The 25,991-nt window shown below is 43.7% G+C and overlaps 1 protein-coding gene across 1 annotated transcript in view; it reads right to left on the bottom strand.

Moving 5' to 3' along the window:
- FAM193A (family with sequence similarity 193 member A) overlaps window positions 1–25,991 on the bottom strand; it is a 165,093-nt gene that overhangs the window by 11,433 nt on the left and 127,669 nt on the right. Inside the window, exons 14-19 of the mRNA XM_063108299.1 lie at window positions 16,227–16,425; window positions 15,035–15,307; window positions 13,402–13,684; window positions 12,541–12,724; window positions 11,294–11,524; window positions 7,399–8,260 (exon numbers count right to left, since the gene is read on the bottom strand). Of these exons, the coding sequence (XP_062964369.1) occupies window positions 7,399–8,260; window positions 11,294–11,524; window positions 12,541–12,724; window positions 13,402–13,684; window positions 15,035–15,307; window positions 16,227–16,425 (2,032 nt within the window). The remainder of the gene's footprint in view (window positions 1–7,398; window positions 8,261–11,293; window positions 11,525–12,540; window positions 12,725–13,401; window positions 13,685–15,034; window positions 15,308–16,226; window positions 16,426–25,991) is intronic.

Genomic DNA, 25,991 nt, shown 5'->3' with positions numbered 1-25,991 from the left:
CCTGCCCTCGGTCTTCCTCCTCTGTGCCTCCTCCCTCCCTCCCCACATCCCTGAGGGTCTCAACCATCTGGATGCTGAGAACCTCCAAACCTCCACCCTTGCCCAGACCTCCTTCCTGAGCACCACATACGTCAAATAGCCTCCTCCTGTATGTCCACCCTGCAGGCACCTGACCCCTAGACATGGGCAAAACTGCAGCCTGTCTGATCTGCCACAAGCCTGCTCCTTTCCCCACACGCCCAGCCTGCCAAGACACGACCTAGAGATGACCCTTCTCTCTCCCACTCCCCTCTCTCACATCATACCTTTCACCATGCTGGGTATTCTAAACAGCTGGAGACCCCTGCTCTTGTCCATCCCACTGCTACTGTTTTGGTGCTGGCCTGGACTACAACACACCAGCCACCTCTCTTCCTGGCTCTGTGGTTCTAGCATTAACCCCACCTGATCTGGCCTCTGCAGAGCAATCCCCACAAAGTGATCCCAATGCAGCAGCCCTCCTCTCACGGCTGCTACACTCCCCTGCTCCCCAGCCTGTAAGACATACTCCGATCCAGCCTGCAGCCTCTCTGATGTGCTCTATCGACACCCCCACCCCCGGCCTCTGTTGTGGCCAAGCGTCTACCTGGAAGGTCTCTTTGCCAGTGGCCCAGAGCCCTCCCGCTTCCCCTGTGTCTGTCCAGGTTGCAGGACTACTGTCTACTGTCTCCGTGCAATGTTTTACATCATGCAAGAGAGGATAAGGCTGGGTGGTGACACTGTAAAGGAAATGATACAGCATATGTGAAAAGCCTGGAAAGGATTAGATGATACTCAATTACAAAGCTCTCTATTATTGTAAGAATATTAAGCACAAATTCAATTGGGCTCACTCGTGCCTGTCATGAGCCTCATACCTGTCCTCCCTGCACCTGCTCCACGACGGCCAGTTCACACTCGCGTCCACGAGGGCACACCGTGGTCTGAGGCCACAGTCACTGCTGCCCCAGGGGACTGGGCAGTCTAGGACCAAAGGCTGGGTGCATTCCTCTCAGGAGGAAGAGCAACACCGCCTGGGAGAGTTGACCTTTGGGAATCTCAACCCAAGTGGAAGGGAAAAAACGAGGTTCAAAGGAAATGCAGCCAACACCCTGAGCCCTGTGCAGAACAGCAGATGTGAACGGGAGTGGGGACAGCCCTGCCACAAGAGGCTCCACACACCTGCATAGAGAGGTGCAGCAGGAGTGGGCGGGCATTCCGACTCGCCATCTGTAAAGGTTTGAGCGGCAGCAGCAACAATGCTGCCACCGATCGGGGGAACACTTGATGCTGAGGAAGGGCGAAGTGGGCAGCAGCATTTACAGATGTAGAGAGTGAAGGGTGAGAAAGCCCAGTCTCAACAGCCATCCCATGAATAGTGCTCGGAGAGGACAGCTCCAGCCACAAGAACACACACAGAGTAGGCAAATCTGCTGGAAGGGCTGTCCTAACACACAGGTTTCTAATATTCTTTTTTCCTGATTAGCACCACTAATCAGCCTATCAAATATTAGTGTAAGAAAAAAAATTAAACACAACTTTAACTAGATTCAGTATCAAGACGACATTTTTTACAACAACACTAAATCGAACAGGTAGAAAGCAAGTGTGACCCAGGAATTTTACATCCAACCAAGCTGTCTATTCATTGTCATCATGGCAGCAATCTGTTTACCTTGCCCGAGCTCAGAGAATTCCGTAGCCCTACTTGAGGTGGAACACCCGAGGAAGAGCTTCGCCCAACCAGAAGATGCCTGGGGATACCGCAGAAGGATCGATATGAGCATTACCAGATTTAACTGTGCACCCAAGAATGTTGGGTGTTCTGACAAAGCAGAAATAATGCAAATTAAGAACATGAAGAGAAGAGACAGGAAAGAGCAAAGAAGAAAGAATGGAATTAGCTTGCTGTTTGCTAAAGAGGCAATGAGGGGGTGTTGGAGAATCCCCTCAACGTTGACAAAGCAGGCTGTAAGAGGACACGCAGGGGACACAGGCACTAGGGCACTAAAAGGGGAAGTATAAAGGAATGCATAAGGACAAAACGAATTTTCCTAAATTCCAACATTTTTTTAGAAATAAAAAAGCAGTTGGCCAACAGGTACAAAATTGCAATTAGATAGGAGGTAGAGAAAAAAACAACAGTAAACCTAATTAATAAAGATTCTAGTTAAGAAAAGAAACAAAACAAAACAAAACAAAACAGATAAACCACTAACTAAATCAAGCAAAATAGGGAGAGAACACAAAAACACAAAATAAGAAATGACAAGGGGAAAATAACTTTGAAAATAAGGTTTTTAAAAAAATTATGAGACTACTTTGCAGACATCTATGCAAATAAATCTGAAAATCTAGTTGAGAAGGATAATTTATTATGGAAATAGTTTATGAAAATTAACCTCATTAGAGATAAAGATATTAGAGCAATTTCCAGGGAGGAAAGAGAGAATGCTGTCAACAAACTATCCCACAAGAAAGTATCAGGCCTGGAGAGTTGCATAGAGGATTCCTATCAAACCTTTAACGCCAAGACTGTCCCAATGCAACGTGAATTGTTCCAGAACACTGATAATGAAAAAAACAAAAGAGTTCCTAAGTGTTTCCATGAGGCAAGTATAATATTGATATCCAAAGCCAACACAGACAGTACCAAAAAACAAAGGAGGAAGTTACAGATCTGTCATGAGTATCTATGTACAAAATTAATAAAATAAGAGCAAACGGAACCCAAAACCAAAGAACATAATTTACCACAAGCAAGTGGGCTTTATTCCAGGAATCTAAGGTTGGCTCAATTTTAGGAAATTGAGTAATACAGAATATTAATAGTTCTAAGAAGAAACACCACGATTATCTCCATAGATGCTAAAAGACCTCTGATAAAATTCAACACCCATTCCTAATAAAAACACCCCAGAAATGCAGGACTCACTGGATGTTTTCTTAACATGACAAAACATATAAATCTTAGTCCTAAAGCTAGCATCTTACTTAATGTGGAAACACCAGAGTCATTTCCATTAAGATCAGTAAGGATGCAGTTAAACAAGAGAAAACAATCAGAGGCGTTAAGTGGAAAAGCAGAAGTAAAAAGCTTTCTCTGTTTGCAGAGATACAACAGAACACATGTAACCCTAAAGAATCAACAGTAAGATTCAAACAATAAAATAATTCAGTGAAGCAGAGGATATAAAGTTAATACAAAGAAATTAATAGCTTTCATATACAGAAATATCCAGTAGAAATACAATCTGAGCCACATATATAACTTAGGATTTTCTAGTAGCCACATTTAAAAAATTAAAAAGAAACAAGTGGAATTAATTTTAGTAATATATTTATTTAATAAAATATATCCAAAATATTATCATGTTAACATGTAATCAATATAAAAAATATATTGAGATATTTCGCTTTTTTTTAATAGTAGGTTTTCAAAGTCCAGTTTTTTGTTTTTTTTGTTTTTTTAACACGTATAACCTCTCAATTTGGACTAGTCACATGTCAAGAGCTCAATAGTGACATGTGACTAGTGGCTACTGTACTGGACACCACAGGGTTAGATGATATAATGGTAGAGAATATCCCATTTAAATTAAAAACAAAGATGATTAAATATTTACGAATAAACTTAGTAAGAAGTGTGAAAAACCTACGATAGAAAAATTTAAACTTTCTTGAAAGACCCCAAAGTAGACTTGAACAAATGCAAAAACATCCCTTGTTCTTGGAAAAGACAATCAACATAAAAAGGGCATCAATTCTCCCTAAATTAATTTATAAATTTAATGCAATCCCAATAAAGATACCAACAAGCTTTTTTTTTTTTTTTTATAGAGTTAGGCACACTGATACAGAAAACACTAAAAAAAGAAAAGCTATTAGGAGAGAGCAGCCCTATAAGAAAATGAAACATGTACAACCTCTAAAAATACTTAACTCGATGTAATAAGAGCACATGAGTAAAGGAGTAAACAAAGAGAAAAAGAGCAGAACTTTCAGGAACACACCCAAGTACACATGGAAATTCACTGTAGGACAAAAGTGGCATCCTGAATCATTGGGGCAGGATGAACTTTTTAATAATCGGTGGTAAGACAACCGGTTAACCATTTGGAAAAAGATAAAACTGAATCTACACCTCACACCATACACAAGAATAAATTCCAAATGTGTATCAAGGATCTAAATGAAAAAAAGTGAAATCATACAAATACTAGGAAGAAACATGGGCACTCCTCTCTAATCCCAGTGTTAGGATAAAGTTTTCTAACAATGATTTAAAACCCAGAGGTAATAAAAGATTAATAAACTAGCTACATAAAAGCAAAAAAGAAAACTTCCACATAGCTATTAAACAAAGTCAAACAACTTATGAACCAGGACAAAATGTTTGCAGCATATTACACAGTCAAAAGACTAATATCCATAAAGTATAAAGAATTCCTAAAAACAAAAAGAAAAAGATCAAAAACTCAATTTAAAAAAAAATGGAAAAAAATATATGGAAAATTCACAAAAAAGATACAAAAATAGCCCTTAAAAATACCTTGACGGGCCGAGCCCGTGGCGCACTTGGTAGAGTGCTGCGCTGGCAGCGCGGCGACGCTCCCGCCGCGGGTTCGGATCCTATATAGGACTGACTGGTGCACTCACTGGCTGAGTGCCAGTCACGAAAAAACGACCAAAAAAAAAAAAAAAAAAAAAAAAAAAAAAAAAAAAAATACCTTGACCAGGTCTGGCTGGTTAGCTCACTTGATTAAAGTGTGGTGTTGATAAGACCAAGATCTAGGTCTCAATCTCTGTACTGGCCAGCAAAACACACACACACACACACACACGCACACGCACACGTGTGCACACGCACTGATCTCATTGTAATTAGAGAAAAAAGCCAATGAAAACTACACTGAGGAATGATTTGAACTCATAGACTGGCAGAAGTAACAAAAGTATGACAACACGCTGTCAGTAAGGCTGCTGGTGGGAGGGCCAACTGGAGGGTCTGGAGGCCAACTCGGAAGTGTCTGGGAAGTGCCCACGTACCTTTTGACTGAGCACTCCCTCTCCTGGGAAACTGCCTTGAAGATACGTCTCCAAACAATGTAAAAATACATACGGACAAGAGTACTCACTGGAGCACTGATTCTAACTACAAAGCATTAGAAACAACCTCAATACTCACACGTAGGAGAACTGTTGAATACAATAGAGTACATTTCAAACACAGAACTATGCAGCTCTAAGAACGGAGGAGGATCTCTATGAACTGATATGGAGGGATTAAGAGAAAAAAAGAAAGCAAAGGTCAAAACAATATCTACAGCATGTTACCTTTTGTGCAAAAAAGAAAAGCAAATAATAAACCGATTAGTTACCTACATGGGATGGATGAGAATAAGATGAAAAAAATAAAACGAGGGATGGGAGTAGGGGACCACAACAAAACGGAACAGAAACAGAAACAAACTTTAAATGTGTAACTGTTTTAAATACACAACTGTACTAAAAGGGAAAAAGAACTAGTTCAAGTCACTTTCAAACATAGTATTACCAGTACATACCCTCAGGTTAAAGACAAAAAAAAGTTAAAAATTAAAAAAATTAAAAATAAGGAAAAGAAAAGACAAAAAGAACTGTGCAAACACCAAAAGCAAGTTCAGAGGCTTCCGCAGAATACACTTTGTTGTATTCCAGGATTTAACAGGTGAGCAGAAGTACATGGCAACAGGATCCGGGTTCTCGCCGTCAGAAGAGTCACAAACATGGAAGGGGAGGTGACAACACAGAGCATGCCACTGGAGTGGGACTGGAGTATCCATGGGAGCTCATGGTTTGTAACACAGAAATCAGATGCAGAAACAGACGCGGATGTGTGTGCAGGCTGCATGCCCATGCCCCACCCTCCAAGCCCTGCTGACGCTGCATTCTCTGCGAGGGCCTGGAAGGAATGCCACGCCACCGTGTCCAGGTCTGGCTTTCTACATACCACCCTCCACTAAAAAACCGGGCTCCTTGCAGAAACGGCCAGTTTAGGGCAGGGCGAGCAAAGATACTAGGTGAGTCTGGAGCATCCAACTACGACAAAAGTACAAAGTGTCACAGGCTGGTGGGGCTGCAGGGAAAGGATGCAGCAAAAAGCCACCCTGAGGGGGGACTGACCGAATCTGGGACAACCAGAGTATAACATAAATAGTGTTAGCAAAGGACTATGAGCTGCAGCATCAAGTAAGAATCCATGAATCCACCCTGATATAAGTAGTAATTAAACGAATGAAGGTGGAGAAAAGCTCTCCCTACAGCAGCATGACAAATAACAAACGTAGAAGGAATAATATTAGAAAAACCCCCATGCGGCAAACAACACAGTAATAACTGTTTCAGGCAAGAACCATTAATGGATGCTAGAACTCGTGGGTAAATGTTTGATAAAAAACAGGACATTCATCTCCCCATAAGAGACTTATTAATTAGCAAAAGGGAAATGCTAAGTTGACCGTGGAGAAGCTGGGCAGACACTGCTGCACCCCAGGATCAGAGCTAACATCCCTGGTGAAGGGAGGATAACGTTCTATGTCTCTGACGGAATGCACTAACTGGGACCCATCTTGTCCATGGCCTTGCTGCCAAACATATGCAATCTGAATCTGATCATGAAAAAACGGCACACGAAACCCAACCGAAGGACATTCTAAAAAAGTATGGGCTATCCTCATCGAAAATGTCAAGGCCATGAAAACAAAGACTGAGGACCTGATCCAAATTAAAGGAAATTAAAGAGAGATGACATGTGATTCTGGACTGGATCCTATGCCAGGAGAAATAACAAGAACTGTTTTTTTTTTTTCTTTTTGCTCTAAAATGTGTTAAAGGGACAACTGGGAAAATATGAGTGAGATGTACAATTAGATTACATCACTCTATCAGTGGAAACTTCTTGGTTTTGGTCACTGTACTGTGGTTTTACGGGAGAGTATCCTTGCTTTAAGGAAATACACTCTGAAGTATTTGAGGGTGAGGGGCAGCATATGCGAAAACTACGCTGTTAGTTCAAAAAACAGCAGGGGGAGGGAAGGACCAGGTGGACGTGGTGCCACGCGGTGCAGGGGACCAGAGAGGGCAGGAGTGCGCTACACTTTCCACATTTTGGTAAGTCTAAGATTATTTCAAAGTAACCAAATATAACAACAATGGCTGTTTGTCCCTTATTGCTGGTGAAAAAGCCACAAATGCACAAAGGAAGGGACAGGTGAGACAGCTCCAACCTCCAGTACTGCATGAGAATGTCAAAGCAAGTGCTTTCCGCATATTACCACATTGCACACAGAAAACTCAAAGCCACGGGCTAGAAACGCTTTCTCTTTGCTGTGCATTTACCAATTGAACTGCTGACTCTGTCTCCTTTCTTTTTCTTGTTCTTCTTGTTCTTGCCTTTGGGCTGTGGAGAGTCCGCCGGCACCAGCTTGTGGTTCTGCTGGTGCTCTCCAGGGGAGGTGGGCTCAGCAGGGACGGGGGTGGACTTTTCTTCCTTGATGTGGTTCAGCTGCTTTTTGTTGTTGTTGTTGCTGTTGACCTTTCTCTCCTCTCTTTTCTGCTCAGCGAGGGACGGGAGATCAACCACTTTAGCCTTTGGCTCGGTCTGGGCCCGGGGTCTGGGCTGCCCCTCGGTGGCTCTGAGGGTCTCCTCAGGCCTCCTGGCTGGCTCGCTGCTGGCCTTGCTAATCTGCTTCAGCTTCTGTTTGCCACTGCCCTCTTTATGGCGATGCATCATGTCCAAGAAGAAGACAAGCGGCTCGTGCTGCTTCCCGCTGGCCTCCCCATGGAGGGCAAGTTTGGAGTCTCTGGGGTCGATGGGGTCTGCAGCATCCCCATCAGCTCCTGGCCCCAGCCTGGGCTCTGTGTGGTCCATGTGTCTGGAAGGGGAGCGAGATGAGGTTTCTGGTCCTTCAGTTAGCTCTAGTGAGCCATTGTGGATGTTTTCAGAGTTAGGGACAGACTCTGTTGGTACCTGGAAATTTCTAGCAAGCATGTCCAGCTTGGGACAGTCTTTATTTGGCCTCTCCTTCTTCTTCTTTTTCACAGCTCTTAGTTTTTGAAGCTCCTGAAGCCGCTGAAACTCCTCCTTGAAGTGCTCTTCCTCCTCCTCATCTTCCTCCTCCTGCCGCCGCCTCTGCCCCTCCTGAAGGTGCGGGTGCTCCCGGGCCCTGGCCTCGGCTTCCAGGCGAGCCTTCTCCTCTAGCTGTCGATGCCAAAAGAGAAGGCAACTTAAGACAACAGCCAAGTATTCTAAAAATTAAGACATACAGAACACTAAGATAATTTCAAAAACAAATCACATAATGGAACATAAACTCTGAAAGGGGCTATAATAAGTCAAAGATTTAAAACACATCTACCTCCAATTATTTGACTCTACACAACTATCACATCTAACAAGGTAGATGCTTACTTTACTGGGGGCAGGCAGAGGAGGTTAACAAAAACTGCCTTATAGCATTTGACTTGGTGCTGGGCACACAAACCAAGGTCAAAGCAGCTGTGTCCAGGGAGCTGGCTACCCCTCACAGGTGGGTGACGGAGCTGACACTACAGATCGACCCTGCAGCAGTGAAGGCTGCTGTGTGCCGCCAGAGCCCCTGGCTAGCACACCTTTCCAGGTGAAAGCTGATGCTGATGCATTTGCCTGTATCAACAGGGCATGCAAGAAATGTGTACTAAAAAACAGAATTTCTTCTTCTCGCTCTAGCATATAAACAAAAGCTCCAATATATTTTCACTACTGTGACAGAGCAAATGACTTTGAAAAATATTCAATATTACATGGCAAACAAGATATCTGACTTCATAAATAATTTTCATTCCATAAGACTGCATTTAATAGTGATATATTCTAGGGGCATAGGTGCAAACTATTCCTCCTGTTGAGCAAACAAACGAAAGCCCCTGAGAGTAGGAAGCGTGCCTCCTCCCACCACAGAGAGGCGAGTCCTTCTCAGAAACCGGCAAAAACATTTTGCCTGGGAAAATATAAAGGTACTTTCCAAGATTAAATTATTTTTCATGATATATTTAGGAGACAAATTTACTTGTCTTTTAAAAAACTTTAAAAATTATGGTAAAAATTTAATAATGACATGGTTTTTAAAAAATTTAATTTGACAGTTCTAGTACAAATTATTTAAAATACTTGCTCCAGGGCCGAGCCCGTGGCGCACTCGGTAGAGTGCTGCGCTGGGAGCGCGGCGACGCTCCCGCCGCGGGTTCGGATCCTATATAAGAATGACCAGTGCACTCACTGGCTGAGTGCCGGTCACGAGAAAACGACAAACAAAATAAAAAAAAATAAAATAAAATTTATAAAAAAATAAATAAATAAATAAAATAAAATACTTGCTCCATAGGTTAAAAGGGAAGCCTTCCCTGGGAGGCAGTTCTTGGAGGTGCCCTACAATGGGGTCTACAGTGGCACTGGGGCTGTGCCAGAGGGTAAATCAGCTCTGTCACCACACGTGCTAGCGCTCATGGGCCACTGGCAGATTCTGCATACTGGTCTACATTCTGCTGCAAGCTCCTCATCTCGTCACCAACAGGTAACAAACAGGTGAAAACACCTACTTTGGGCAAGTGCCCTAGTCTCCAGCAGAGTGGCTCCCACAGCACAGATCTACGGGGTGAACCTGCTACAGGGCAGAGTCTACATGTGAACTACTGCCCTCATTTCAACAGCCAGCTGGTCAACGAGCGTCAGTGCAGATCTGTGGGCTGCTCTGTATGATGGGGTGTTAGACAGAGAGCACCAAGTGGTCACACACTGTGTGAGTGGGTGCTGAGCCTGAAGTCTAGATCCAAACTGCCTGCAGGGTCAGAGGGCAAGAGCCTGGCATGGAGAGCACCCCTGAAAAGCACCTGAAGGAGTCCCAGAAGCCTCCAGAGAATCCCAGTGGGAGATCTCAGGGCCCTGAACCACTCTCAGACCCCCTGATGTTGGGACATTCCTAAATGGAGAATATACCATGTTCTCCCCACTCCAGGGGGGCTTGGCAAACCCAGATCTTCTGGGGCAAAACAGGCTTTTCTTTTCCCCCAAAACCTCCAAATTAGATCTGACAATCTGTTCAGACCTGCTTTAGGATTATGAGGTACAAGCAGTGCTACTGATGATTAATACTCTTAGTGGAACAACTGCAACTAATAGCTAAATTGGAAGCAATAACACAGGACAAATGACCCAAGCTCTGGTCCACTGTGGGGCTGTCCTCCTACTCCTCCTGTCTCTGCCTGACCAAGCTGAAGGCAGGGATTGCGTCTCTTCCCAAGCAACCGTCTTTTTGTCACCGCCTAGTAACCTCTGCAAGTCCCCTTTGCACGCAGCCCTCACCTGGCTGTCAGAACCTGACGTTTTTAGGGAGTCAAAACCAGGAGGACCTTTGGAATCACTTCAGTATAGGGGCTCTGAGAAAAATCCTCCAAGAGTAACCTGGTAGGGGTGGGGGTGGGGGGCACAAATTATAGAGTAGGCCTGTTCCCATCACTTCCAATGTTAACAGGAAATAAAGAATATGACTTCTCATTTCCTGGCAGGCACAGTCTTTGAATGTTCTGTTCACTTGATAGACCAGAGGTCAAACCTATGCACAGCCCCACCACTGGGCCAAGCAGATACTTGCTTTTTGGGACCCTCTGCACCCTCCGGTGAGGTGGGAACTGCCCAGGGCTTCCCACAGAGGCCGGTCACCTGGTTCTTCCACCCTCTGTTGTCACTGCCGCACGCTGGCCCTCATCTAGAAGGGCCAGTGGGACAAGACAAGAGGAGCATGGGGTAGGGGTGCTGCTCAGACTCGTGTCCAGAAGACACTACTGTGCCGAGGGCCCTGCCCGGTCTCATATCAGTCACTTCTTCACCCACAGGCTCTAAAAGCCCACATGGACCCCACTTCCACTTTCTTTACAACTATGGGCTCATCCTTCCTCTAATTCCTCAAGAAAGAAGGTGCTCGCACAGATGGGGCTGGAGGATCAGCTGCAGTCCCCACGAAGGCCAGCATGAGAACCTGAAGGCCTGTGTGGATCCATTAACAAACCCATGACTCAAATGAGGAAGTGTTCCTGAGGTTTTAACCAGCTTCCAGTTCACGCCACCAGGGACGGACAGGGCCTCTTGAAGCAGCATCATGGGCATGCGAAGGAACTCTAAGCCCTGACCTCCTCTAGGCTCAACCTGGTGCCTGGGGACCAGCTGCATGCAGAACCCAGGCCTGAGACTGCCACTTGCCTTCCTCTGCTTGTGCCTTGCTCGCTTGGCTGCCCGAGTGCTGCTTACTGGTTTGGTCTCTGAGCTGTTTATAAACTGTAACAAATCCTCGACCCTTCGATGGTCAACAACACTTTCCCTTTCCGAGATCTGATCCATTTTTTTAGGTTGCTCTTCTTTCCTCTTGGTCAGCCGTAAACGAAGCTTTTCCCTCATTTCTGCATAATTTCTACTTGTTGGTGCGGCTGGAGGCTAAGACAAGAACACAACTAAGTTAAGCTTCAAGTTTTAACAATTTTGACAGTGTAACAATTTTCAGACCATATCTCTAAAAATAACCTGTTTTTTTAAGTTACTCAACTAGTACATATTCATTGTGAAATATAAGTAAGAAAAAAAGATGTCAGGGAAAAAAAAAAAAAAACAAACAAACAAACCTATCACCAACTCACCCAAAAGTTGCATTTATATACTTGTGAAAAATCTGGTAAAGTATGTACAACTATGTACACAAATGGATTTTGTAAACTGAAAAAGAAAAACTTACACATACTGATTAATCTACCTTTTATTTAACACAGTGTGATTATCTTTTCATGTCAATAAACATGTCTGTACATCATTCCATCTATTTGTAGGTTTCCTCTTCATGCTGGGAAGAAAGAACATTTGCTCTCAATCCTACTGCCAAATTTCTTACTGCCTATTAAAAATGTACACATTTTAGGAAATGCAAACAGAAATAAAGCCGAAAAAGAACTACAAGTGCCTGCTTTTCCTCCTGCTCATCTCCCCGGAACCATGGTGGTATCTTCCTTGTACATATAAAATTATTGCTCTGGAAGGATGTACAAAGTATGTATATGTATCAACATCCTTTGCATTCAAACAGCAGGAATCAAACCCTACACATATGCATAGTATTCCACTGTATGGACATACCATAATTAACAATTTCCTACTTCTGGGTATTTAGTAGCCACATCCTACTTCATCAACTATTCTAGAAATCACAAATATAAAAACGCAACAATAAAAACGCATAGCTAAAACTTTGGGCAAACATTTTTTCATTGTTTCTTTAGGATAAATACAACCCAGAAGTGGAATTGCTATTTCAGACCATATCTTGATTTTAACTATGCTGTAAATAAAACTTTACACACAACATAACCATATCCTGAATTCAACCTAGAATGTCATTCTTGCAAGAGAGCACGAATGCTGCACCATTCTAGCATCACCAGACATTCACTTCACACACTTACCCCGCCGTGCCCAAAGAACTCGCAGTAGCAGCAATCACAGTACTTGCCCTCCTTCTGGTTGGTGGAAGTTGAGGTGCTGGAGCTGTGCTCGGAGCAGCTGTCCTCGTCTGCACTCTCATCCCCCTCGTCCTGCTGGGGGTCATAAACACCGTTCTCGCAGCGGTGCCCTTCACAGTCAGGGTCACTGTAAAACCGCACACAGGCTTATCAGCAAGTGGCCGACCCCCTGAGGCCCTGACTTGGCACTGTTTCTCGCCACTGCCCACTGTTCTGCTCTTTTCGGGTATGAGAGGCAGTGCAGGGGAGCATGGCCTATGGTCACAGCGTGTGCAGCCAGTAGATGGTGTGTGCGGGCACCACTCGTGGTGCTCCCAAGGCGCTAGTGAATAGGAACACATGTGGTCTCTCCAGTGCCTCCTTCTGTGACTGTGAGGGGCAGGAGGGGATAGTCTTGAACAGGCAAGTTCAAAAGTGATGGAAATTGTCTTAAAAAACACTGCTCAGCGTTTGCTGTGCTGTGCTTCACTATGCACACTTTGTGCATTTTCTTCTGATTCTATCCAACGTATCACAAATACAACTTAAAAAACAAAGAAGGCACACTCCTTGATGTTGCCAGTGTTAGGGGTGGTTGGCCCATGGTTCCTTGGCAGCCCATAGCCTCTGATGTTCCCTCTGCAGAACTAGAGGCTGAGATCAGAGACTGCCCCCCACCCTCAATGGCCTCTGCTGGGGACATCCCTGCATTCCCTCTGCATTTCACTGGGGCTCAGTTTCTGGAGATGTTAGTGCAACAGCATGGTGCCTGCCTTCCAGAGTGCACCTCCCCTTCCCCATCAGGATCTGGGCTCCAGGGCTCACCTGCACACGCTCGGAGGGGCGCTAATGGAGCCGTCTGTGGTGGGAGGTGGGGGTGCCCCAGGGGCAGGACAGAAGCTCTTGCGCGTGTCCACAAACCCAGGAGCTGTGGTTGCGGTTTTGGGGAATGAGGGGGCTGCAAGATTTGCAAGGTGAGGCGTGGAGGCCGGCGAGAGCACGGCAGGAGAGAGGGCCGGGAGCGGGGCCACGCCTGTGGGGCTGTTCCTTGGAGCAGCGGGTGCCGAGTGTCTGTGGTCCTCCTGGCTGATGCCATGAAAGACATCACCTGCATTTAGAGATGCAAGAGTCACTGCCAACAGCTGAAGAAGAGACAGACATTCATGTCCTCTTTGATTACATTTTCCTACCACGTTTATGTTCTGAAAATGTTCAAACCTACAGAAAATCTGAAGGAATAATATAAAGAATACTTATTCATCCTTGACCTTGATTTGTCGAGATTTAATGCTGTGTCATATTTACTTTATTTCTTACACGCATACACTTTTTATTTTGTTTAACAGATGCAAGTCGCTCTCACTCCTAAATACTTCAGCCTGAACTCTGAGAGCATGAACATTCTGATGTATATCCACAATGCCACCATCACACCAAAGAGATTTAACACTCTTATCTAATGTACAATCTGTATTCAATTCTGCTATTTCTCCCAAGTCGTCTATAGCTTTTCCCCTGACCCAGCCTCTTCTAAACTTTTTTTTTCACTTTCACAAGACTGACATTTTTAAAGAGGCCAGCTGCCTGCCAATTTGCATTCATCTTTTCTCATTAGGCTTAGGTGAAACATTCTGAGCACAAATCATTCAAAGGTTATGTCTGATCCTTCTCATTTTATGGCAACAGGCAGTACCTCATGTTTGTTTGTTCTGTGACAGTGTGCAGGAGGCTGTCTGCAAGATGTCACCAGAGTAAGGTGCCCACCGTCCCTCTGTAATGCGTCAGTCTCCTGTGGATGCTGCTTTTGGACAGTGAAAAATACTACATTCCCCAAACTGATATCCAATGTTCCTAACACCCACTTATGCTGCTTACCTGAATTAGCTATCACCTTGCTGGCTGCAGGGAGGTGACTTTCTACTTCTGCCCTTATACATGTAGTGGTGGCAGCTTCTGCAAAAAAGAGCTTCCCCACCCTATTCCCTTGTTTGAGCATCCCTATGGATTCCTGACTTCATTTGTGTGCTATAACCCATTTCGTGATTGTTTTTGACGTTCAAACTGTCCCAACAACATGTGTCATCAGTCTCTGCTCGCTTTCTTGCTTTCAGGCCCCTTTCTCACTGTTGGGAAACATTCTAATCTGTGTGGCAGCAGGGGCTGCACCTCAGGCAGAACGACAGGCTGCTCTGTCACCTCACACCTGCTCTCTTTCGCTCAGCATTTTCCTGAAGCAGCTTCCAAGGAATCCTGCCACCTCTTCCTATCACAGCACGATCAACAGGTGCAGGCAAGGCACAGAGCAAGGAAACCCCAGAGGAACTGGCAGCATGAGCGCGCTCAGGCCAGTCATTACTTTCGTGCCCCTGGCGAGGCCAAGTAAACCAATGGGGAAGGTGACGACAAGAAGTGAGAGAGCCAAGCTGCTGCCCAGGGCCACCGAGGCTCAGGGCCTTACCTATTGAGGGTGCTCTCTTGGATGACACTTTGAACTGGCTGTTGCTCGACTGCACTGTAGTTGCTGTGCACGACACAGAGGATGTGGCTGAGGAAGTAGCCATGACAACTTTGTTTGCTTCCATAAAAGCATCTTGGAAATTATACAAACATTTCTTTTTTGCAGCGTTTTTTTTCTCTTTACTATCCGAAACTGCAGGTGTTTCACTGCTACATGGAGGAGGGAGGGCTTCAGGTCTTGTTTCTGAGAGTGCTGGCCCTAATATATCACTCCCTGTAGAGAAGAATGGGAAAATTCAGGCTTCTAACAGAAAGAATACTTATCTAAACTCTAAAGGACATGCTGATAACTCAACACTTGATAGTGGGGCTCCTACTGAAGTTAGGATTCCACTGGGATGATGCTAGTCAACTAAATTTTAATTAAGGGGAAAAAATTTACGGAGCACCTATTGTGTGCCAATTCCTGTGGGAGGTGCTTTTCGAAGTTATTCAATGTCTCGGAATTACTTTCTGAGGTTGGTACTGTATCCCATCCTACAGATGAAGAAACGAAGGCTCAGAGAGGCTAATCAACTTGCCCAAGGTCACACAGCTAGCAATCCTTTCCAGGCAAAGGTCAGGTGTCAAGTCTAGCTTGCTGTTCTGAGCACATACAGGGGTTGGGTGTGGGGCTACCAGGAGCTCTAGCCACATGAAGACAGAGATGATGTGCAGGTACCAGCCCGTCCTCAGGTGCCCCCTTGGCCCTGTGACTGAAGTAAAAGCTGAGTCTCAGCAGCTGAGGATGAAGGATCTTGTTAAAGGGGACAGATACTATGTAGGGTCAATACAGAAATCAGAGAAAAGGAACATGAGTCACAACATTCAAGTCAACCCTGTCCCCCTGACCCTGTGCACTGCACTGGGCTGAGGCCTGGTCATCACCACTGCTCAAGAACTGAAGGCCGGCTGCTGAGCCTCGGAGACCAGACCCTTGCTCTGCTCCACCCATGCAGCAGGATTGAGGGCTGCAGATGCTAAAGGATGGAGCATGGCGACAGGCCCCTGAGGGGTCTCCCACTGGAGACAGAGGTGAGGGGCAGCAGCTGGGCACAGCTGCACCAGGGCTTCCATGGGAGACTACAACAAAGAGGTCAGTCCACTCAGCTCAGATGATTTCAAAACTTTAAGAAGTTTAACAAATTCCTTACCAGAAATTGTATCTGGCAAGAAAGTGCCAGGATTCCAGTTCTTATCATTCATCACTTCTGATCCCCAAAGACTTATAAATTTAGAACTATTCCACTCTGGAGTATTCCCAAAACAGCTCGGATAAATATGGTCTTGAAGAGATGCATTGAATACCTGATGCTTATTTGTGTGATTCTGAACAGGTGCTGGCGGTAAAGCCTACAAAAAAAAATTTTCTAATCACATATCAAAATTAATATTCTGTTTACCTAAGTAGTTAAACTACAAACAGACAAATCATTACTAGACACCTTGTAGGTATGCTCACCCTGAGTTGTGTCGATGGGTGGGGCACATCTCCCAAAGTGCGTACTTGATTTATTCATAAGACTATACATGACAGGTCAAATTTCAACCAGATGTAGATTTTAAAAGCAACTGATGCCTCAAGGAATACATCTGAACAAACTTTTGACAACTCAGTAACTTCTAACATTCCTATCTGGTCATATTTTAAGTGTGGTTCATAGGCAAGATCTGTTCCTATGACTTATTCTCATCTGACATTTTAATGATCATCACTAACAAGTTAACATTGGAATCACTGATGAAAATGGTAAATCCCTCACATACTGATCTCCTCCTACATTTGGGCAAAGTTCAGTCTAAGTCTAAAGAACCAGAGGGATTTTATGCTGTGCTCTGAAGCCAAGGGTGCTCTCAAAGGAGCCCCTCACCAGCAAGCCCCCCCGGGCCCTGTGGGGCAGACCCTTCTGAAGGTACCAAGGGAAGGTGGCGAGGGTCTGAGCGGCCAGCTAGCATCACATACTTATGGAGTGACCATCCATTTGGCCGCTCCCTGCACATACCTGGCCATACTTGGGCCCTCCTCCCCCTCTGCCCACATCCAGGTACGAGGCTGTGTCTGCTGACCGCCTAAGGAGCTCCTGAGGGTGCCCCCTTCTCGCAGCCGCACTCCCGAGACAGCCTCCACACTGGCGCCTCAGCCTCTTTCCAGTCCTCTTCCTCACAGCAGACAGAGTAGTCTCTTTTGAATGCAAATATGAGCGCGTCACTCCCCTGCTTAGAATGCAGCAATGGCTTCTACTGCTCTGAAGGTGAAACCCTGTCCTTAACAGGGCCCAGAGGCCCCAGGGAGCTAGGCCCACCTACCTCTGTTCCACCCTGCTCCCCTGGACATGCAGGCCTTCCCTTGGCCTTTGAACCCCCAAGGTCCCTCCTGATCCTGTGCTTTGCTCACACTGTGTACACGATGCAGAACACGCTACTCTCCGCTCACTCCCACTCGTGCTCCAGGCCTCACTTGCTCAGAGAAGCCGCCACTCCCTCTGCTTCCACCACCCAAGACCAAGGCGAACCTGCTCATTAAACACACCAGAGTCCATCACGTTCCCACTTAGTACTGACCACAGTTACAATTCAAGACCTACTTGTAGCCTATTGGTTTACTGTCTGCCTTCCCCCAAATTAAGTATGCTTCATGAGGGGATGTGACATCTGGATCCTGGTCCTCTGCCCCCACCCCCTGTCAATGATGGGCACAGTTTTCCCTCTGCAGGATTTATGTACTACTGGAATGAATGAGCACCCAGGTACGAGCCTTGCCCTATAGGTCTGGCGCTGGGAAGGACACCTGGTAATCACGTCCTTTAGGAGGCAGAAATGAGCAGCGAATACTGTAAACTCAAGCGGGAGGGTTTTGGGAGGATTCTGTTGACAGAATCCTGAGGTCCTGGCTGGGGCGGAGGAAGTAAGGGATGAGGGACAGAGCCCAGGGTTGACCATGGGCATGGACAGCATGCTCTACCTCAACAGGCTGCAGGATGAGTGGGGGCAGAGGCCAAACCAGAGACAACTTTGTATGATTTTGTCCTGAAGGGGCCAGGGAGCCACAGAGGTTGTTAAGCAGCAGAGTGAGATGACCTGGTCAGTCGATTACAAAGATCACTCCATGGCAACAGGGCGGATGAACCAGAAGGGGGAAGGATGACACTGAGGCAGGCAGGCAGGGATGAGAAATGTGGCGGCAATGGTAGTGAGGTGGCGAGAAGAGGAGGGACTCTTGAGCTATGAAGACAACAGCTGTGACCAAACGTCTAGCTCAGGGATGACCTCTCCCGGCTCCGTCACGAGGAGGTGGTCAGGAGACAGAGCTGGATCTGAACTCTAGTCCTGTGTCTCTGAAGTCTGATGGGTTCAGGTGCCAGCTCTCCCTTCTACTAGCTGTGCGACCTCAGGCAAATCACTCAGTCTTTCTGTGTATCAGTTTTCTCATCTGTAATTTGGAAATACGTACCTCCAGGGGTTGTGGTAAGAATTCAGCACATTGCCTGGCCCAGAGTAAGCATTCAGTGGGTGTAAAGGTAGACTGTTACCATTTTTTAAGACTATAGTCCCTGCACACAAACCAACCAACTGGTCAACCCCTACCAGCTGTGCCCACTCTCCCACCGTGCTTCACAGCAGAGGAGAAGGGGAGGGAGGCTGGAGCAGACACTAAGGATGTGAAAGCAAGAAGCCAAGTCTAGATCAGCCACCCAGGATAAAAGCAAGGGCCTGAACTCGCTGTTTCGGCAGGGCAGCCCCAGGGTCAAAGAGCAAGGGAAACAAGAAAACCATACTTCAATAGATACCAGTTTCTACAAAGTAGTGGTAAACTAAGAACTGCTTTGCTGAGAAGTAACTGATGAAAAGTAACAATTAAATGGAGGAAGTTTTCTTACTGTGGGGGACTTCTGTTAAGGGGCAGAAATGCCTGATGCTGTAAACCAGCCAGCTTCCTCATACCACACACTCTGGGTTTGAGGAGTGGCCCCACCTCACTAGCCCAACTGGTAAACTCTGAACAGCAGAGCACTGTCAGGGCTTTGAAGCTACTTAAACTTCCCAAGAGGCTCTGGAGACATGTCTGTGAGTTGCTTGGTTTCATCTCCGGAAAGCCTGGCCGAGATCCTGGACTCTGTCCCCGACATGTATCCAGAGAGCTCCTGCTTACCCTTCATGACCCTGTCCCAGCACCACCTCCTGCTGAACCACCCCGGGCCTGTTCAGTCTTCCCTCCTCACCATCAGTCTCCCAGCTTGCACGTGCACCTGCCATTAGGTAAGTCACTGCATTTTGATATTTTATTTTTATGTTTCTGTCTTCTCTTTAGACTCTTCTTCTAGTGGAGAAATCAAGAAGACATCTCTCTGCTTCATTTCTCTTTGACAACAGGGACCAGGATTAAATTATTCGTTTTCTTAGAATGTAGCACAGGGCCTGGCACATACTAGTTGTTTTTATTTTTTTATTTTTTTTGTCTTTTTCGTGACCGGCACTCAGCCAGTGAGTGCACCGGCCATCCCTATATAGGATCCGAACCCGCGGCGGGAGCGTCGCCGCGCTCCCAGCGTCGCACTCTCCCGAGTGCGCCATGGGCTCGGCCCATACTAGTTGTTCAATGAGTATTTGCTGAGCATAGTGTAGCTTGATGGAACAAGGGAGTGCCTCTAACAGAACTGTGATTGTGGACGCACAAGGTGACGATCCTGCCCACACCGTTCCCACACTTCCTCGGAACCCACCTGCTCAAAAAAGGAGACCCAGTTGTAGAGACCAGAGGCAAAAGGAAGAGGGTCGGTAACAAAAAACCTGGATTTTTTTCAATGTTTTTGCACAAGATGCCTTTTGACCTCAACAGCTTAAAGGTTTCCTTAAGAAAACAATTAGTATCTGCCAACTAGACGATGTCTGAGCCATGCCTTGGTAAAGCACACCAGTGATTCCATCAATGAAGTAAACCTCTCAAAACGTGGATATGCTATTGAATTAGAATACTGATTTCACTCGTTATATAAATCCATAAAGCTTCAGTTAACAGAAGTTTTGAACTTTGAGACAAAAGAAGTAATTCACAGGAAAGGAAAAGTTTTGGTTTAAATGAAAGCTCTGGTACAGATGCAAAAGGAGACAGATGCCTTCACTCAGCATGTACTCCAAGTTTACCCAGCAGTCAGGAATTCAGCCTGTCCTCTATGCCACCCACAGCCCTCAGACACCAGGGACATGGGTAAAAAACACAATGGGCCAAGAGAGCAAAAGACTGAGTTATGAAATTCACACTCAAGAGAGATTTCCAGCCCTAAGTATCTAACAAAAACGAATTCCAGTTATTTCTGTTAAGAAAGTTCAGATGAGTGACTATTCTGCATTTCTTCTTAATTGAGGTTTTTCAATATTCCTCCCAAAGATGGTAAAGAGGCAAAAGGACCACCTTTTTTTTGGCCTTGCTAGTTCTCAGGCTGGAAGAACTGAATACTACCTCTAAAATAAAATACAGCTCAGAATCACAATATGATCCCCAAATTGCAATCTATGTATGTTTTTCTTACCCACATAGCATTTTTCTACTCAAATCCCAACCTGAACTTACACTTGTAACATGTTTTAACTATATTAAACACTTTAGCAGCAATTATACTTATTAAGTATCAAAGTCACTAGAGAGGGAAGTGTACAGACACACCCTGGACCGTGGAGTTAACAAGGGACTGAGACCACATGGCCCAGAGCCACGTGGGAGACATGCCCAACTCTCGAAGTCACTAAGCTCCTCATGATGCACTAAACGCACCAAGGGCCAGACCCAGTGATCATTTTTAATATTCCCCATGATCTCAGTGGAGAACTCAAGATATCTCTCTTCTTCATTACTAGGCCCCTTCCCAGCTCAGTGATTATTTCATAACACATTTTCTGTGTGGATGAAAAAGACACAGGATTTAAAGTTAAAAGCCATGTGTTCCAGTACAAATTCTGGTCCTGCAGAGTTGTGACCAACCAGTCCCAGGCCATGGTGGCTGAAAACCTGCCTAAGGTGAAAACCTGCTCTGTGAGAAATAGTGAGGTGCAGCCCACCTGCTCGTCTTTTTAAGGCTGTTCTTTCCCCTTAGGCCTGACCTTGGTCAGGTAAGAGAGGCTGCTTAACTCTAGATCTGAGATAAATGACACCAAATACCTTGGCAACAAATTGCTATTGATAAAGGCAAAAGACACAAAGAAATGATAAGACACTAGTAAGAGAAATGACCATCATCACAGTGAATTGACTGTTTTGGGGGTCACAGGAAGCAGCAGAACTGGAGACTATCGAGAGGAGCCTAGAGCGTCTCAGATGGGTCTGCACCCTTTGATGTAAAATCCTCTCTCAAGGAAAGCATCTGCTATTTAGGGCCTTGGGGTTCTCACAGAATCAACTGAACAGAACATGACCTCATAATAAAAATATTATCCGTATAAGAAAACAATACATGTGACTGATGTCAGCAGAAGCAACAAAAGAACAGCATTAGATCCTCAAGGTGTCACTCACACCCAAAATAACTGTGGCAAAATGCTTAAAGAAAAAAAGAAAAATTAATCAAGGAAAAAATATGGAAAGTTGCAAGACGTATTTGAAAAAAAGTAAATTAAAGCTTAGAAATAAGAATTATAGTCAGAATTGAAACTTAAGTGGCATGGTAGGCACCAATAGGGAATCACCTAACTAGAAGACTGATGCAAAAAAAAGTGCTCAGAGCCTATGACTGAGAACTCTGAAAGAGAGCTTCAGGTATGAAGACAGAATGAAGTCCAAGATCAGTCTAATCAGAGGTTCATAGGGAGACAACAGCACATCAGAGGGAACATGGCAGAGGGAGACAAAAATGGGTGAAAATGATCAAATAGGGAATTTAAAATGAGTAATATGCTAATGGCTCTAATGGAAAAAGCAGACAAAATGCAAGAACCAATGGATCATGTGAAGAGAGAGAGATGGAAAGAAACACTAGCAACAATAACACTGTAAGAGAATCGAAGAATGTCTAGGGCGGCTCATCAGTAGACTGGACACGGCCAAGGAGAGAACCAGTGAGCTGCAAGGATATGCCCACAGAAACCTCTCAAACTGAAACACAAAGAGACCACCACCAAAATGGAACAACACACCCAAGAACCGAGGGACAATTTCAAAAGATGTAACATGTGGTAACTAGGATGCTAGAAGGAGAGAACAAAGAAATATTTGAAATAATAATGGCTGAAAACGCTCCAAAACTTATGACAGACAACATAGATCCAAGAAGTTCAGAGAACATCAAGTGGAATAAACACCCCAAGAACTATGTGTTGGCATATCATATTCAAACCGCAGAAGGAAAAAGACAGAAAATCTTGAAAGCAGCTAGGGGTGGGAGGCCTATAGAAGAATAAGGAGAAGGATTACAGAGGACAATTCATCAGAAACCATGCAAACAAGGGAAGAGTGGAGTTAGTATATTTAAAGTGTTGAAAGGAAAAAAACTACCAACCTAGAATTGTATATCCAGCGAAATTAGCCTTCGAGAGTGAAGGAGAAATAAAGACTTCCTCAGACAAACAAATACTTAGGGAACTCATCACTGGCAGACCTGCCCTGCAAGAAATGTTGAAAGATATTCTTCAGGCAGAAGGAAAATAATACAGGTCAGAAACTTGGAACTACATAAAGAAAGGAAGAGCACTGAAGAAGGAATAAATAAAGGTAAAATAAAATCTCTTATTTTTCTTATTATTAATTGATTTAAAAGATAATGGTTTGTTTAAAGTAATAAGAAGGCACTAGGTGATTAACATATGGATAAGTGAAAACAATGACAGCAATGTCATGAAGGACGGGAGGGAGGGATTGGAAATACTCTGTTAAAAGCTACTTGTACTACATGTGAAGTTGAATATTGTTATTTGGGGCCGAGCCCGTGGCGCACTCGGTAGAGTGCTGCGCTGGGAGCACGGCGACGCTCCCGCCGCGGGTTCGGATCCTATATAGGAATGACCGGTGCACTCACTGGCTGAGTGCCGGTCACAGAAAAACGACAAAAATAAATAAATAAATAAATAAATAAAATTTAACAAAAAAAAAAAAAAAAAAAAAAAAAAAAATTGTTATTTGATGCGGGACTTATACTAGTTAAAAATGTGCACTGTAAACTCTAGGGCAACTGCAAAAAAGTTTTTTTTAATTAAATATAATTGATATGCTAACAGAGGAGATAAAACGGAATCATAAAATGCTCAATTGAAAGTGGAGAAGTCATAAAAAGAAGGTTCTAGAAATAAACAGAAAATGGTTACAAACATGGTTGTAAATAAAATAAAAATTTTATTCCAAATATATAAGACCCTGATAAGTTAAAAGTAAAGGCATAGAAACAACCAATGGATCAAAGAAGAAATCACAAGGGAAATTAGGAAACACTTAAAGATAAATAAAAATGAAAACACAACATACCAAAACTTGTAAGACACAGTGAAGGCAAGTGGTAAGGGGGAAATTTATAGCTATAAACACATTAAAAAGCAAGAAAGAACTCAAATCTAACCTAACTTTACAACTTAAGGAATTAGAAAAAGAATAAACTAAACCCAACACTAGCAGGATGAAGGGAATAAAGGTCAGAGCAGAGATCAATGAAACAGAACAGAAAAAGAACAGAGAAAAATCCATGAAATCAAAAGATGGTTTTTTGAAAAGGTAACAAAACTGACAAGCCTTTAGTGACACACACTAAGAAAAAAAAAAAAAAAAAGAGAAAACTCAAATTACTAAAATCAGCTATGAAAGTGGGGATATTACTAACTGATTCCACAGAAATAAAAGGGATTACAATAAAGTACTCTGTACAAATGTGTGCCAACACACTAGATAATGTAGATGAAATGGGAAAATTCTCGGAAAGACAAAACCTACCAGGACTAAATTACGCAGAAACAGAAAAATCTGAATAGAGCTATAACTAGTAAGGAGATCAGAAATCAAACACTGCCCAGCAAAGAAAAACCCCGAACCTGATGGCATCACTGGTGAATTCTACCAAACATTTAAAGAAGAACTAACACCAATCCTTCTTAAACTTCTCCAAAAATCTGAACAGAAGGGAACACTTCAAACTCATTTTGAGACCAGTATTAGCCTGTTATCAAGGCCAAAGACACTACAAGAAAACTATAGACTAATATTCCTTGTGAACATTGATGGAAAAATCATCAGCAAATACTAGCAAATTGAATTCAGCAGCATATTAAAAGTAGTATACACCATGACCAAGTGGAATTCACTTCTGGAATGCAAGGATAGTTCAACATATGAAAATCAATCAAGGTAATACACCTTGTTAACAGAATGAAGGGGGAAAAAAACACATGATCACCTCAATTGATGCAGAAAAAGCATTTGACAAAATTCAACACCCTTTCATGACAAAAACACTCTGCAAACTAGGAATAAAAGGAAACTGCTTCAATGTAATAAAAGCCCTACATGAAAACCCACAGCAAACATTACACTAAACAGCAAACTGAAAAGCTTTTCTTCAAATATCAGGATCAAGGCAAGGATACCTGCTTTCACCACTTCTATTCAACATAATATGTTCTAGCCAGAGCAAATAGGGGGGAAAAGAAAACAAAAGAAACAAAAAGCATCAACATTGGAAAATGATCTCTTTTCACAGATGATATAATTTTATATGTAGAAAATCCTAAAGATTCCACAAAAATACTGTTATTGTTTAGCCAAGTAGCAAGACACAAAGTTAACACTCAAAAGCCAGTTGCATTTCTATACACCAAAAATGAACAATCCAAAAAGGAAATTACAAAAACAATTCCATTTGCAATAGCATAAAAAGAATAAAATACTTAGGAATTAACTTAATCAAAGAAATGAAAGATATGCACAATGAAAACTACAAAACACTGCTGAAAGAAATTAAAGACAACATAAACAAATGGAAATATATACTGTGTTCATGGACTGGAATACTTAATATTGTTAAAATATCCATACTACCCAAAGCAATCTACAGATTCACTGCAATCCCTATCAAAATCCCAATAATGTTTTCTGCAGAAATAGAAAAACCCCTCCTAAAATTCATATGGAAGCTCAAAGGACTCTGAATGGCCAAAACAATCTTGAAAAAGACAACGAAGCTGGAGGATTTATATTCCTGACTACATAACATACTACACAGCTAACGTAATCAAAATGGTATGGTACTGGCATAAAGACAGACATATAGGCCAATGGAACAGAATAGAAAGCCCAGCAACAAACCCTCACATATATGGTTAAATAATTTTTGACAAAGGTGCCAAAACCATCCAATGGGGAGAGGGCAGTCATTTTAAGAAATGGTGCTGGGAAAACTGGATATCCACATACAAAAGTATGAATTTGGAGCCTTACTTTTACCATATACAAAAATTAATTCAAAATGGATCAAAGACCTAAACACAACACCTAAAACAATAAAATTCTTAGAAGAAAACGTAGGGAGGGCCGGCCCGTGGCCCACTCGGGAGAGTGGTGCTGATAACACCAAGGCCCCGGGTTCGGATCCCATATATGGATGGCCGGTTCGCTCACTGGCTGAGTGTGGTGCTGACAACACCAAGTCAAGGGTTAAGAACCCCTTACCGGTCATCTTTAAAAAAAAAAAAAAAGAAGAAGAAGAAAATGTAGGGAAAAAGCTTCACAACATTGGATTTGGCAGTGATTTCTTGGATATAACACCAAAGGCACAGATAACAAAATAAAAAATAAACAAATTTAAAATGTTGTGCATCAAAAGACACTATCAACTGAATTAAAAAGGCAACACAGAGAATGGGAGAAAATATTTGCAAATCATATATCTGATAAAGAATCAATATTCAGAATATATAGAAAATTCCTAAAACACAACAAAAAACCCCAAACA

The sequence above is a fragment of the Cynocephalus volans genome, chromosome 9 (genome assembly GCF_027409185.1).
Source record: "Cynocephalus volans isolate mCynVol1 chromosome 9, mCynVol1.pri, whole genome shotgun sequence".
Taxonomy (NCBI): domain Eukaryota; kingdom Metazoa; phylum Chordata; class Mammalia; order Dermoptera; family Cynocephalidae; genus Cynocephalus; species Cynocephalus volans.
Note: the sequence above shows the minus strand (reverse complement) of the source record. Positions and strands in the feature narration are given on the sequence as shown.